The 13,642-nt window shown below is 33.6% G+C and overlaps 1 protein-coding gene across 1 annotated transcript in view; it reads left to right on the forward strand.

Annotated features, from left to right (window-relative positions):
* LOC150097658 (U11/U12 small nuclear ribonucleoprotein 48 kDa protein-like) overlaps positions 1–13,642 on the forward strand; it is a 192,819-nt gene that overhangs the window by 51,244 nt on the left and 127,933 nt on the right. The window contains exon 4 of the mRNA XM_090407134.1: positions 8,248–8,304. Coding sequence (XP_090263260.1) covers positions 8,248–8,304 — 57 coding nt within the window. The remainder of the gene's footprint in view (positions 1–8,247; positions 8,305–13,642) is intronic.

Consider the following 13,642-nt stretch of genomic DNA (forward strand, 5'->3'; position numbering starts at 1 on the left):
TGATTTTGACATTTAACTAAATGGATAGAAAAACAAAATATCAGTTAATATTTACAAAATCTACAATAATGCTATCAGAGAATACGCGTCATTTATTGCAATGCACCACACTGAAACACACCCTACAAAGTGTCACTGTCTTTTGCCAATCGGATGATTGCCGGGCATTGACCTTAAAATTTTAATATTTTTACGTAAAATGGGGCTTGAAATTACGGACTTCGTTATATTGAGGCTTTGTTACCAGAGGTAACATTAACTGAGGTATACCTGTATGTCATAAATGGTTAAGCAGTAAAAGATTAGAAGATGAAATAGAGTACAAAAGAATAAAAGCTATAGCTAAAAGACAGTCATAGAACAAATTTGTTTCTAATTTAGAATATGACTTATATAGAATAAAACCCAATATATAAGATTTTGAAACATTTATGTAGGGATACAAGGCCAGAGATTTGGGAGTGTTGGTGGATAGGGAGTTGAAGTTTGGGGGGGGGGATACATCGCAAAAATGGCTAAATCAGCTCATCAAATCAGTTGGTTGCTGAAAAATACTACTACAAGCAGAGACAAATAAGTTATTGTTCCTCTGTAGACTACTGTGCCCAGATTTGGGCACCAGGGTTTCTTCTTGATGGGGAGGAGGTGGAGAGGATCCAGAGATGAGTGACCAAGATGATAGCAGGTCTATGGAATGAACCTTATGAGAACAGGTTGAAGATTTGTGGGTTGCAGAAATTGGTTGATAGGTGGAAAAGGGGTGATATGATTGAGACATTCAAATTACTGAAGGATTTCTATAAGATTAATTCAGAAGATATTTTTGAGAATAGGACTTGTGGTGTGAGGACTAGGGGCCATACATGGAAGCTGGGCAAGAGTGTGGTTAGCAAGGGTGTTAGATCTAGGTTTTTTACTTGGAGAGTGGTGAATGAGTGGAATAAGCTGCCAGAGTCTGTTGGGTGCCATGACTGTGAATGAGTTCAAGGCAAGGTATGATAGATACCATGTGAATGTCGAGTAGTTGTTCTTGACATGATGTTAGGGCTTCCCTTGATGAGTCTAAGGACTCCTTGGAGTTGCCTGTAATAATAATAGTAGAGAAGGTGTAAAATTAAACACCGAATTGAAATTAGAGGAATTTCTAAATCTTTATACAGAATTATGGACAGACAAATATTTTAAAAAATATAACTGGAAGACATTCAATGAAAATGAAATGGAAATAACTAAAGAAGAATTAGAAATCAGCTTGAAAGAAACAAGAAATGGAAAAATCATTTGGAGAAGAATATTTAGGTTCAGAATTATACAGATATCCAGAAATAAAGTTTTAAGAAAGACTTATTATTCTTAAATAAAATTATTCAACGAGTAACCACCAGTAGAATGGAAAAAAGGAATATTGATGTCCCTATTTTTAAAAATGGATAATAGAGATGGCCCTAAAAACTATAGAGGCATAAGTATTCTAAACTCCTGTTATAAAATATATAGCATAATTTTAAATAAGAAACTAATAAAATATTCTAAAGGCTTTATTTTAGAAATACAGAATGGATTTAGAAAAGGACAATCATGTATAGACCTGACCTTTTGCCTAAAATTGATAATAGAGAAAAGAAGAGAAGAGAATGCAATTTAGAAACACGTATTATATTTGACTCTGAAAAATCATTTGATAAAATTAAAAGAACTGTTTTTTTTAACATATTAAAAGAAAGACAAATACCAATAATATTCTAAAAGCTGTCATTAGTATATATGAAAATAATCAAATACACATAAGATTAAATTATGAATATCATATTTGAGAGATATAAATAAGAGTCTGACAAGAATGTCTCCTTTCAACAACTCTTCAATATTTATTTAAATGAAATAATAGTAAAATGGAATAACAATTCCCATCAAGGGATTATACTTTCTCCTATTGTAAACTTGCACTCTTCTTTTTTTTTTTGCTGATGAAATAATAATTACAAATTCTGAAAATAACTTAAAAAAATATTTTAAATTTAAATGAAATAGTCAGTGTCAACAGAAAAATCAAAAATGCTCATATTTAAAGGACAAGATCCAATAAGACCTAAAATAGTAATAGATAACAAGATTTTAGAACATGTGAATTCATCTAACTACCTAGGATGTTGATTACATATGAAAATGATATAAACCTGAAAATTGCAAATTATTTAAAAATAATAGGTGTAATTAATTCTGTATTTAAACCTAATCTAGCCGTACCAGTCCTGTTGTATGGAAGTGAAATTTGGAGACATTAAAACAAAAAGACAAAGATTAATAACAGCTGAAATGAAGTTTATGAGAAAAATTGCAAATTATACTCTATTCAATCACAAAAAAAAAAAAAAAAACTATGAAAGAATTAAACCAGGAATTAGTAATAGAAATATAAACATAAATGGATGGAATGCATTGAAAGAATGAAAACAGAAAGATTACCAAAACAAGTATTAAATTACAAACCATTAGAAAAAGAAAACCAGGACATCCTCTAAAGTGATTCAGTGATGACTTCTGAGGCTGCAACAGGCTTTCATAGTCCTAAATCTGTGAAAAGTATGATGATGATGATACTTGAAAAGAGGTTGAAAAAATTGTGGAAGAGAAACTTGGAAAACAAGCTGGGTTCAGGCCGAATAGAGATAGTCAAGATCAGATTTTCACTTTAAGACAAATATTAGAGAAATCGTGGGAATTTGACAAGGATCTGTACTTCAGTTTTGTAGATCTGGAAAAGGCATACAACAAGGTGTCCAGAGAAAAGCTTTTCAAAATATTTCAATTATATGGGGAACATTATACGGAACAAAATATAGTCTATATTTAAGTTGTCAGTTAGAATTGAAAAATTATACTCTAATACAAGAAGTTGGTTTAATGTAAAAGCAGTGGTAAGACAAGGATGCACATTATCTCCACGCTTATCTATATGGATCACATTAGGAAAGAAAGTGGCATTAGGTGCGATATAAGAATCGAGGATGTCAAACTTAGCTCTTTGCTTTATGCAGATGACGTTATACTCCTAAACACATTTAGTTTAGTTCAGTAATTAAGTCTTTAGGATTCTCTAATTAAATTGATAAGAAATATGAAAATCAGCAGTAAAAAAACCAAAACTATGAAAAAAGGCAGGAGCATAGAAAATTTTAGCTATATTCTGAATGGAGATCCTACAGAACAAGTAATATATTTCAGGTATTTAGGCACAGTTTTTAGTTAAGATGGGATTACAGGTTACATCTGGATATTGACAACAGAATTAGCAAAGCTGGTATGGTGGGTAGCTAGCTGAATAAATTGATGTGGAATAAGAGAGAAATTAGCCAAAACACCAAAGTAGCAATATACAAGACAGTGTTCAAACCATAGAAAGGAGGGGTCTGAGGAAAATTAGGGGAGTGAACCAATAGCACAATCATATTAAAAATGAAGATATTAGAAAGGAATTTGACATTATTAGCATTCAAAAATGTGTCAACAGAGCTAATCTAAGATATTGTATGGCCACTTAAATAGAATGGTGAGGAAAGATTAACAAAAGCAGGTGTTTGATGCTGAGATGGCAGGAAAGAGATCCAGAGGAAGACCAAAGTCTAGGTGGATTGATTCAGTTAGAAGTGCCTTAGAAGCATGAAATGTTAGATATGACAATATTGGAGTTCTCACAAATAATAGATTTAGAGGAAAATTGTTGGAACGAGATTAATAATGTAAACTTGATCATGTAATGCTGTTATAGTAACACTCCTTAGGGGTACATATTAGGAGATTGATAATGATTTCTAACACAGCAATAGATTGCTGTTTCTATACCATATTTGTTAGATTAACTTAGGTCTGCATCATTATCATCATTTTAGCAGCTTGCTTCTGATTGTTCATTTATCTGAAATTTTCCCCCATTCTCATTGCTTAAATTGAGCCTATGTTCTAATAATTCGCGCGCGCGCACACACACACACACAGAGAGAGACTTATTTTACTCTCAGCATGATACATAACTAAATATTCCACACATTCATTTACTGTTCTTAAAAATAGATATATTTAACTAACATGGTTTACTTAGGTAAAAAAAGAGAAGTAGAGGCAGTAAAAAATTTGGCATATACCTCCAAACCAAACAATTAGAATAATCAAAGAAATGTATTGAATGATTTGCAATTCTAATATTTTGCATAGAAAATAATTGTTACCAAATATGAATTAGCATCTAAATCTATGTACTTTGTAGATGATATAACCATGTAAAAACCTAAAAATTTAATATGAATTATAAGAAAACTGCTATTTGAAAACATTCACAAAATTAGAATAATTTTTAACATGGTTCAAAATATTAGAATATTCCAAATTTTTTCGATTGGTTTTGAGGAAGCATAGAAATATCATACATTTCAGTAGCTGCAGGACTGACTTTTGCATGAGGAATCATTTGTGAATGGGTTTCAGTTAATCATTTGCTAAACATGAGTCAAACGAGTGACATATTGTAAGCTAACAAGTATCGTATGGTGTCTACACAAAGAAGGCCAAACTCAAGAGTTTATAGTTAAGGAATTGAAATGTTCTTAAGTAAATGTGAATGGAGTATTGAGACAGTATTCTAATAACTGGAGTTTTCAGAATAATCACTGAAATAGTGGTTGAAAGGTAATAACTACATCAAGAGATGAGAGGAGATTGAAGAATATTGTGAAGAAAAACGACTTCCGAAGTGTAAGGTATTTTGGAAAGGAGATGGAAAGAACTAGATGTGAATGTGTCTAAATCTTCGACGTTGAGACTACTTCACAAATTGGGTTCTACCATATTTACTCCTTTTGCATGTATCTCGCACCCATGATTTTACTTTACAAAAAAAAAGAAATCAAAATGTTTAGCATATAGTTCGCACATGAACAAAGTTTAAAACTTTAAGAAATAGATAGTGAATGTTGTTAGGCAGTTTCAGATATTTTGGAATTCGGGTGAAATGAATCAGTATTTCATATCAACAACAATCATCGGTTTGCCTTTTTTGTTGAGTCGTGCAATTTTTTTTAATAGCACACCAATCATATGCATAAAGATGGAAGGAAGGAATCAGTACAGGAAATGTGGGAGTGAGAGCATTGACTTTTACTCAATCTTGGACTGCACAGGGGTAGATTAAGATTAAGAGACCATTCTTAGAACTGTTGTGCAACTGAATTTTGAGACATGATTTCACCAAAAATAATTAATTTAATTGCAGAAGCATTGTCACTAAAAAAAATTCAAATATATATGTGATGAATGTGAGCGGCTGATTCTGTAAATAACATTGATAATTTAAAATTTAAAGGTATTCATTTTATAAATAATGTGCGCAATTATAAATTATAATGAATACTGAGGATTTAATTATAAATGTCAATTTTGTTTTTTCCTGAAAAACTTTAGTTTCTGAAAATACCTGCATATATCTTGCACCTTGATTTTTTTAAAGTGTAATTCGGGAAGTGCGAGTTATATTCAAGTAAATACAGTAAATCACATGTGCCTAAGACCAAGCTGCTTATGACCTCCAAGCAAAACACAGCTAGAGTGTGATGGTATAAGAAAAGACTGCTGTGGGGTCAAGAGGACTGGAATTAGTGATGAAAGAATGTTTTGTATGTCGCATGGTCATTAAGGGATATGTGTTTGGCATCTTGAGCAAGAAGCATTTGATAAAGAATGCATGAAATGTTTAGTGAAATTTCCAACCTCTGTCATGGTATGGGCTTGTATGACTGCAGAGTTTCCAGGTAGCCTGTGTATTGTGTACGAAAGAGTCAATTCCAAAGTGTACCAAGAAATTCTTAAGCACTTTTTGTTACCAGCATCGGAAGATTTATGTGATGGTGATTTCCTTTTTCAGCAAGATTGAGCTTCTTGTCACACTTCCAAAACCACTACTAGATGGCTCAAAGAAAGGCAAATCAGTGTTCATTTTGAAAAATTATGGAGACAACTACCGTGTTATAGAGTAAAAACTTAGTTTAATATAAACCAAAATCAACACTCGACATTTCGACCTTCATATCAAGGTCATCATCTGGAGCATACACAATATATACAGAGAAACAAGCTGCACTAAAATCCACATGGTTTGCTAAAGTTATTACTGACCAACCACTACTACAATTATTGGCCCTATTATTATCTATTAGGTTACAAAACTAAGAGTTGGACTGGAGAGCAACATGTTTATATATATATTTAAAAAAACAATGTGAGTATACATATAAATTTCAACCAATTGGTATGGAATAGTTTCCTAAAGTATGCTAGATACTAAGTGGGCTGAATATGTGCCATCCAAACTTCGGTTTACCGCAAACCAATATATATCCAATATATACATGCTAACTCATATCACCACCCATCGCAAAAATTTAGAGTCATTAACACCCTTAAAACCAGAGCTATAACAATTTAAATAAAAATTTGTTACATAGGTTTATTATTTTATCAGCTAGTAACAGGAGATTGGGAAAATTAAAAAAAAAATTATGAAGAAATTGAATGTGGAAAACATGGGAGTAAGGATTACATTTTTCATATGGTGAGCTGGTTGGAAAGGATAGTGATCGCATTAACATTTAAGGAAGGATGTTGCAGCTTCATTGATATTAAAGTGGACCTTTCATAAGTCCTGTTATTCTGAAGATCATATCTTTTATTAAAAAAAGTTTTTATTTATTTTATTTTTTATTCAGATCTGCTCATGAATATTTGCAAAGCATGTAACATATTATGAATACAAATGGTCTGAGCAGTTTCACAATTATGTAAAAAACATAAATGGTATGCTGAAATTAAACATGCCACTAATGTAAACTTGAGGAAGTTCTGCTACACTAGTGGAATTTTTATTTAATTATTTTTTTCTGAACACTGATAGTTGTCTGTTGATTTTCCTAGTTAGCAAGTAAAGATAAAAGTTGCTTTTTTTTTTTTTTTTTTTTTTTTTTTTTTTTTTTTTTTTTTTTTTTGCTTCATGGTTTTCTCTTCCATGTCTACTTCTTGTCATTACTGATACAGATTTTGAACATAATAGGTATCATCTGTTATGAATTGAGGTAGAAAATGACATGGACAATTTCAGAATACAATACTCTCTTCACTAAACAAAAAAGATGAGGTCATTTGGGTAGTAGTGTTGTTACAGTTGTTGCTGTTTGGGAATCCTTTCTGTGTATTCCTCAAAAATCAAAGCATTGAAGTTAACTGTACCTACAATAATCAGCAGGTAGAAGATTCTAAAATGAGGTTTGTTCTTCATCTCTGAGTGTAAACTTCTTCAGAATAATTAGATGATAACATGATATGTTATGTTCCTTTGTGATATGATGGGTTTTCCTCATGCCGATGAAACTTATTCATTATTTCAGTAATGTGCAGAAGGAATATGAGTAGCTGATATGGAAAGAAAACTGTTGATTAAGAAAAGAATAACTTATCCTGCTCCTCAAAAGGTAGAACTTGGAGTAGCGACTGATTTAACAAGCATCCGAACAGAGAGAACCTGAGAAACTGAATCTGAATTGAGAATGAACCATGGATTGTAAGAATTTATGAAATTCTTACAATTTATGAAATTCTTACAATTACCCCCTCCTGTAAAGTACTATTACTAACTGGTGTATTCTCATTACATTTTAGTGTGTCTTTCCAGTGCAGTTTAAAAGATAATATGATGTACTCTTGTTTGGGAAAAGGAATGGATTTGATTCTCATTGATGATATAGGTACATTTTTCTGAAATAATGCACTTTTTTAAACTTAAGGTGAATTATCTGGTCTCACCAGAAAGTAGAAGGATTTTTTTTTAATCCTGTAAACAAATAGCCTGAGAACATCAGGTATACACTGAACAAACCATTAAAGGTTTGAGTGAAGGGCATGTGTAGCCCAAATGATTGGGGACTTGATTTTTATTTATTTTTTGATAGGGGGTGGGTGGAAGGAGAACGTCAAAATCTGAATTTGAAAGTAGTCACAAGGTAACTTATTCCTATTGAATTATTTGCATATCAAAATGTCAGTACCATTGTTAGCATTATCTCTTAACAATGAATTGTACTTGTTAATATATATTGTTTTATTAAGCAACAAGATTTTAAGAATATGTCTATGTGAATTTAGAGGATTAAGCATTTTTATTGAAACAACTATATTAAAACTTTAATGTGATTATTATTATTCCAGATCAGGAAATTCAGAACCAAATTTTTGAAGATGCAATTAACGGTGCATGTAGTGAAGGTAAATTTCTTTTGGTTGTTAATGTATGTTTAAAGTGCTATTGGTGAATACTTTTGCTAATATTATACTTTGTATTTTAAAAATGTGTACATTCCTTTTATACAAGAAGAATTACTTACGAGGGTGGTCTGAAAAGTTCTCGGCCTCAACCATAGATGGCTACACTGTCAGCAAGATTTTTTTTTTTTTTTTTGTTGGTACATCTGTCATAAGCATCTATGTGAAATTGAAAGTCATTCTATCAAGTAGTTTGTTTTATACAGCTGTCTCAAGCATAAGTGTTGTCTGTATCCCTTGAAATGGATAAAATTGAGTATCGTGCGGTTATAAAATTCTATGTAAAAGCAGGTTTAACGGCAAAAGAAATTCATTCGAAGTTCATAAAAGTTTATGGGCACTCTTCTCCTTCATTTTTGACAATTAAGAAATGGGCTGCTGAGTTTAAACATGGCCGTACCAGCCTTGAAGATGATTGATTTACACTTTTTGGACGTCCAAAAAGTGTAACAACACCAGAAATCACTGATCAAGCGCACGATGTGGTATTAGATGACTGGCGAGTCAAATGTGTGAAATTGCTAAGACTATAGGCATTTCAAAAGAACATGTAGGATATATTTTGCATGAAGAATTGCATGCAAGGCAAGATGGGCATCGCGCTTGCTCACAGGCAGATTAAAAACGCACTCACATGAAAATCTCTGAACAGTGCTTGGAGCGTTTTAACAAGAATAAAACTGGTTTTGTGCATCAATTTATTACTGTGGATGAGACGTGAATTCACCATTACACACCAGAATCCAAACAGCAGTCAAAACAGTGGACAGAAAGAAGCCAGTTGTTCAGCGCCAAAGAAGACAAAGTCGGTTCCATCTGCAGGAAAATTCATGGCATCGGGGTTTTGGAATGCTAATGGCATTTTGTTTATTAATTATCTTGAAAATGGTAAAACAATAATTGGGGAATATTATTCTGATCTTTTAACCAGACACTAGATGAAAAAATTCGTGAGAAAAGACTCGGTTTGCAGAAGAAAAAAAATCGCCTTTCATCAGAACAATGCAGCTCCCCACAAAGTAAGGGATCTGCACTATGAATTGTTGGAACATCCACCCTATTCCCCAGATATGACTCCCTCTGACTTCTATCTCTTCCCAAAACTGAAACTCTTCCTCGCTGGTTAGCATTTTTCTTCAAACCAAGAAGTGGTTGCAGCTGTAGAGGGGTATTTTGCAGATCTTACTCAGAACCACTACAGGGATGGGATAATGGTGCTGGAGCATCGCTGGAATAAATATATTAGTCTTAAGGGAGATTATGTTGAAAAATAAAATTAATTTTGAAATTATAAATTTGTTTTTTCATTATTAGGCCGAGAACTTTTCACATCATCCTCGTATATTATATAGTATTCAACCCATGTTCAAATTGAGATGCATCAAACTGATATGCTTCTGGTACATGTGTCTTTTACACCTGATTATAAATCTGCTTTAAAGTATAAACATTTTAGCTAACTGTTAAACAGAAAATTATCTACTTAACACTTGACATGCGAACATTATTTGCTTACACTTGAAGAAAGGATTAAACCAAAAATATAATTTCTTGGGATCTTTACTTTATCTACTTAAAACATAATCCAGTTTAATGGACTTCATTTGCACTAAAATGCTGGGTTATAATTACTTAAATATAAAGAGCCAATAGGCTTCATTTCAGCGATATAAACATTATTTAAATTAAGGGGATATTAAATCCCACATTGTTTTAAAACCGAATAAGAAACTCAAAGATTGGAATCAGAGAGTTTCATGCCGAATATAGTATAATAAACTATAAAAGTATCGGCGACTACTAGCATGAGCTAATGCAAATAGTCCAAGTACGTAGTACAAACTCGGGCAACTCGCAGCAAAGGTGGTAAAGCAAAAAACACATTTCCTAGGAAATGTATGCTGTTATTACATTATAGTGGGAGGTCACTACCCAGACCGGTTTCAGCCTTTATTGAGGCTTCATCAGTGAGTAGCTAGACCAAATTAATACCAAAGGGTATAGCGGTGCATCCATTATACCCTTTGGTATAATGGGTGCACCTTTTTGACAACTCGTATAGCAGAGTATATAAGTTCTTTTTGCTATAAGATAAAATATACCAAAGGGTATAGCGGTGCACCCATTATACCAAAGGGTATAATGGGTGCACCTTTTTGACAACTCGTATAGCAGAATATATAAGTTCTTTTCGCTATACCCTTAGGTATTAATTTGGTCTAGCTACTCACTGATGAACCCTCAATAAAGGCTGAAACCGGTCTGGGTAGTGACCTCCCACCATAATGTAATAACAGCATACATTTCCTAGTAAATGTGTTTTACATTATGGAAAATACCAAGAATAGCGATCAGAACTTTACCACCTTTGCTGCGAGTTGCCCGAGTTTGTACTACATACTTGGACTACTTGCATTAGCTCACGCTAGTAGTCACCAATACTTTTATAGTTTATTATACTATATTTGACATGAAACTCTGATTCCAATCTTTTGAGTTTCTTATTCGGTTTTAAAATAATGTGGGCTGGGTTATAATGTTTCTCTGATTGATTTTTCTTATGGTGTAGTATTATAACCAGTTGATTATAATAGGATAAACGTTATTCAGTTGACTATAGTTAACTTGTAGGGACTAAAGAAAGAGCTCGGTATAGAGAAAAATTTGCTGTAGTGGAAAGTACTGCGAATTGGCCTGTAATTTATTATTGGTATTTTGTAATTGTTTTTGAAGTGACATACCAGAAAGAAGAAATTCCTACTTAGCTCATGCCTTTACTAACAAAGGTAGAAGTTGATAATTCAAAAAATAATTTTTTTATTGTACATGCAGGTGGGAAGTGTTCTAATTACAAGATAGTAATTCTCGTAGACAGGCTTATACGTTGGTTATGCATTTCTAAATCACTTAGGGAATTGAAACAACGTAGATCTGAATATAAATTAAATAATACTTTAATAGACATTTCTGATATTTCGGCAATGTCACATTGCCATTTTCTAAAGGAACTTACAAAAAGGCAGGTGCACACAGGCACTAACAATACAGTAACTGAGAATGAAGATATGAAGCTATCGTTCTCCTAGAAGTCCTGATGGTGCCCTCTGCGGGCTAAGTAGGCGTTCTTGGCCGTTGGGCTGAAGGTCTTCTGATGTATGCCTCCCAAATTTGGGGCAGTCGCATACAACCAAATTTGTTGAGGTTTGGAGAGTTTCTTAGGGCAGAGGCTGATTCCATAAATAATCTTTCGAATTTATATTTGCTCCGGTGTATTATTGTTGCTTTCTTTCACCGTATTCTGTGGCAAGTATCCAGAGCATGGTCTGCAAGACTAGAATGGCTATACTTGTAAAACCAGATGTAGTCCTTGTGTTCAGAAATTCTGATATTCGCTGTCCTGCCGGTTTGGCCAAAGTACAACAGTTTACAACTGCAAGGGACCTGGTATACACCAGGTAGGTCTAGGGGAAGTGGTTGGTCTTTGGTAGAGCGGATAAGGGATGCCAATTTTCTGTAAGGCCTGTAACAGGAGGTGAGGTCATGTTTTTTTAGAACTTTGGTAATTTTTTCTGAGGTGCCTCGGATGTAGGGAATGGTGATGGATTTAGAGTAATCTTTTTTGTGGAGGGGGAGGAGGAGGGGGGCTGTGGTTTGTAGGTTTTAATATTTTTTGGATTTTTTTTGGGGGGGGGGTAGCCATTAGCTGAGAAAGTGTTGAGGATGTGATTTAGTTCAGTGTTAAGGGCTATGTCGTTAGAACAGATTAGTTTAGCCCTGTTGTATAGTGTTTTTACCACTCCATATTGTTGTGGGGGGGGGGGGGGATTGTTGGTGGATGTATCTGCCTGTATGGGTGGGTTTTCTGTAAACTGAGAAAACCAAAGTTCCATCAGGCTGGCGGGTGACTAGTGTGTCTAGGAAAGGGAGGCAGTTGTTTTCCTCTTTTTCCAGGGTGAACTTGATTCTGGCATGTTGGTTGTTTAAGTGTGTAAGGAAGGAGAGGAGTGTTTCAGAGCCATGTGGCCAAATAGCGAACACATCATCAACGTAGCGAAGCCATATGGTTGGTTTTTGTGGAGCAGAGGCTAAGGCTTTTTCCTCAAAGGTCTCCATAAAGAAATTGGCCAAGGGTGGGGAGAGTGGTGAGCCCATGGCTGTCCTCTATATTTGTTTGTAGAATTTTCCCTGCCAAACGAAAAACGACTACATCCGGTTTTACAAGTATAGCCATTCTGGTCTTGCAGACCATGCTCTGGATACTCGCCACAGAATACGGTGGAAGAAAGCAACAATAATACACCGGAGCAAATATAAATTCGAAAGATTATTTATGGAATCAGCCTCTGCCCTAAGAAACTCTCCAAACCTCAACAAATTTGGTTGTATGCGACTGCCCCAAATTTGGGAGGCATGGAGGCAAGAACGCCTACTTAGCCCGCCAGAAGGCACCATCAGGACTTCTAGGAGAACGATAGCTTCCTATCTTCATTCTCAGTTACTGTATTGTTAGTGCCTGTGTGCACCTGCCTTTTTGTAAGTTCCTTTAGAAAATGGCAATGTGACATTGCCGAAATATCGGAAATATCTATTAAAGTATTATTTAATTTATATTCGGATCTATGTTGTTTCAATTCCCTAAGTGATTTAGAAATACAAGATAGTAATGGACTATTTCCTGTTGACCTTCAAACGTTTATTTCTTGATGTGTATATTTCTTTAATTATTCTTGAATGGTAATGTATATATCATTTTAAGAATTATATTATTTGCTAGATATTTGCATTGACTTTTTAGTAAATTAAGTACGTTCTCTTTTCTTTATATAATTATATGGTTTGGTTGTCATCTTAGATAGGTGTGGCATCTTGTTTCCATAGGACAGTAAATGTTCTTCATTTACATAATAATCAGTGCATATTTTTTCTTTAATCCACATGATATTGTAAATAAGTGATGTGTTCTGCAGAATTTTAAGTGATATGGGCACTAAAAGGCAGCATTTCCAACCATACTGTGCATTAATATTATTAATTTTAAGTGGTTTTATCAACTAGTTTTTATTTAAAGGCTAATTATGGTTACAGGCTTATCTCTGTGGAGTATTTTTATAAAATATTCTCCTTAAAGTTGAAATTGCCTAGAAGAACTAAAACCTTTTTGTGTGTGTGTGTGGGGGGGGGGTATATATATATATATATATATAAATTCTGAGATTTATTAAGTATTACGAAATCAAGTCAGAGGTAATTGAAATAAAGCAGGCAGTAACATTTTAAAATT

Source organism: Typopeltis vanoorti, chromosome 17 (genome assembly GCF_054136105.1).
Source record: "Typopeltis vanoorti isolate ZY-2024b chromosome 17, IOZ_Tvanoo_1.0, whole genome shotgun sequence".
In the NCBI taxonomy this organism is placed as follows: Eukaryota; Metazoa; Arthropoda; class Arachnida; order Uropygi; family Thelyphonidae; genus Typopeltis; species Typopeltis vanoorti.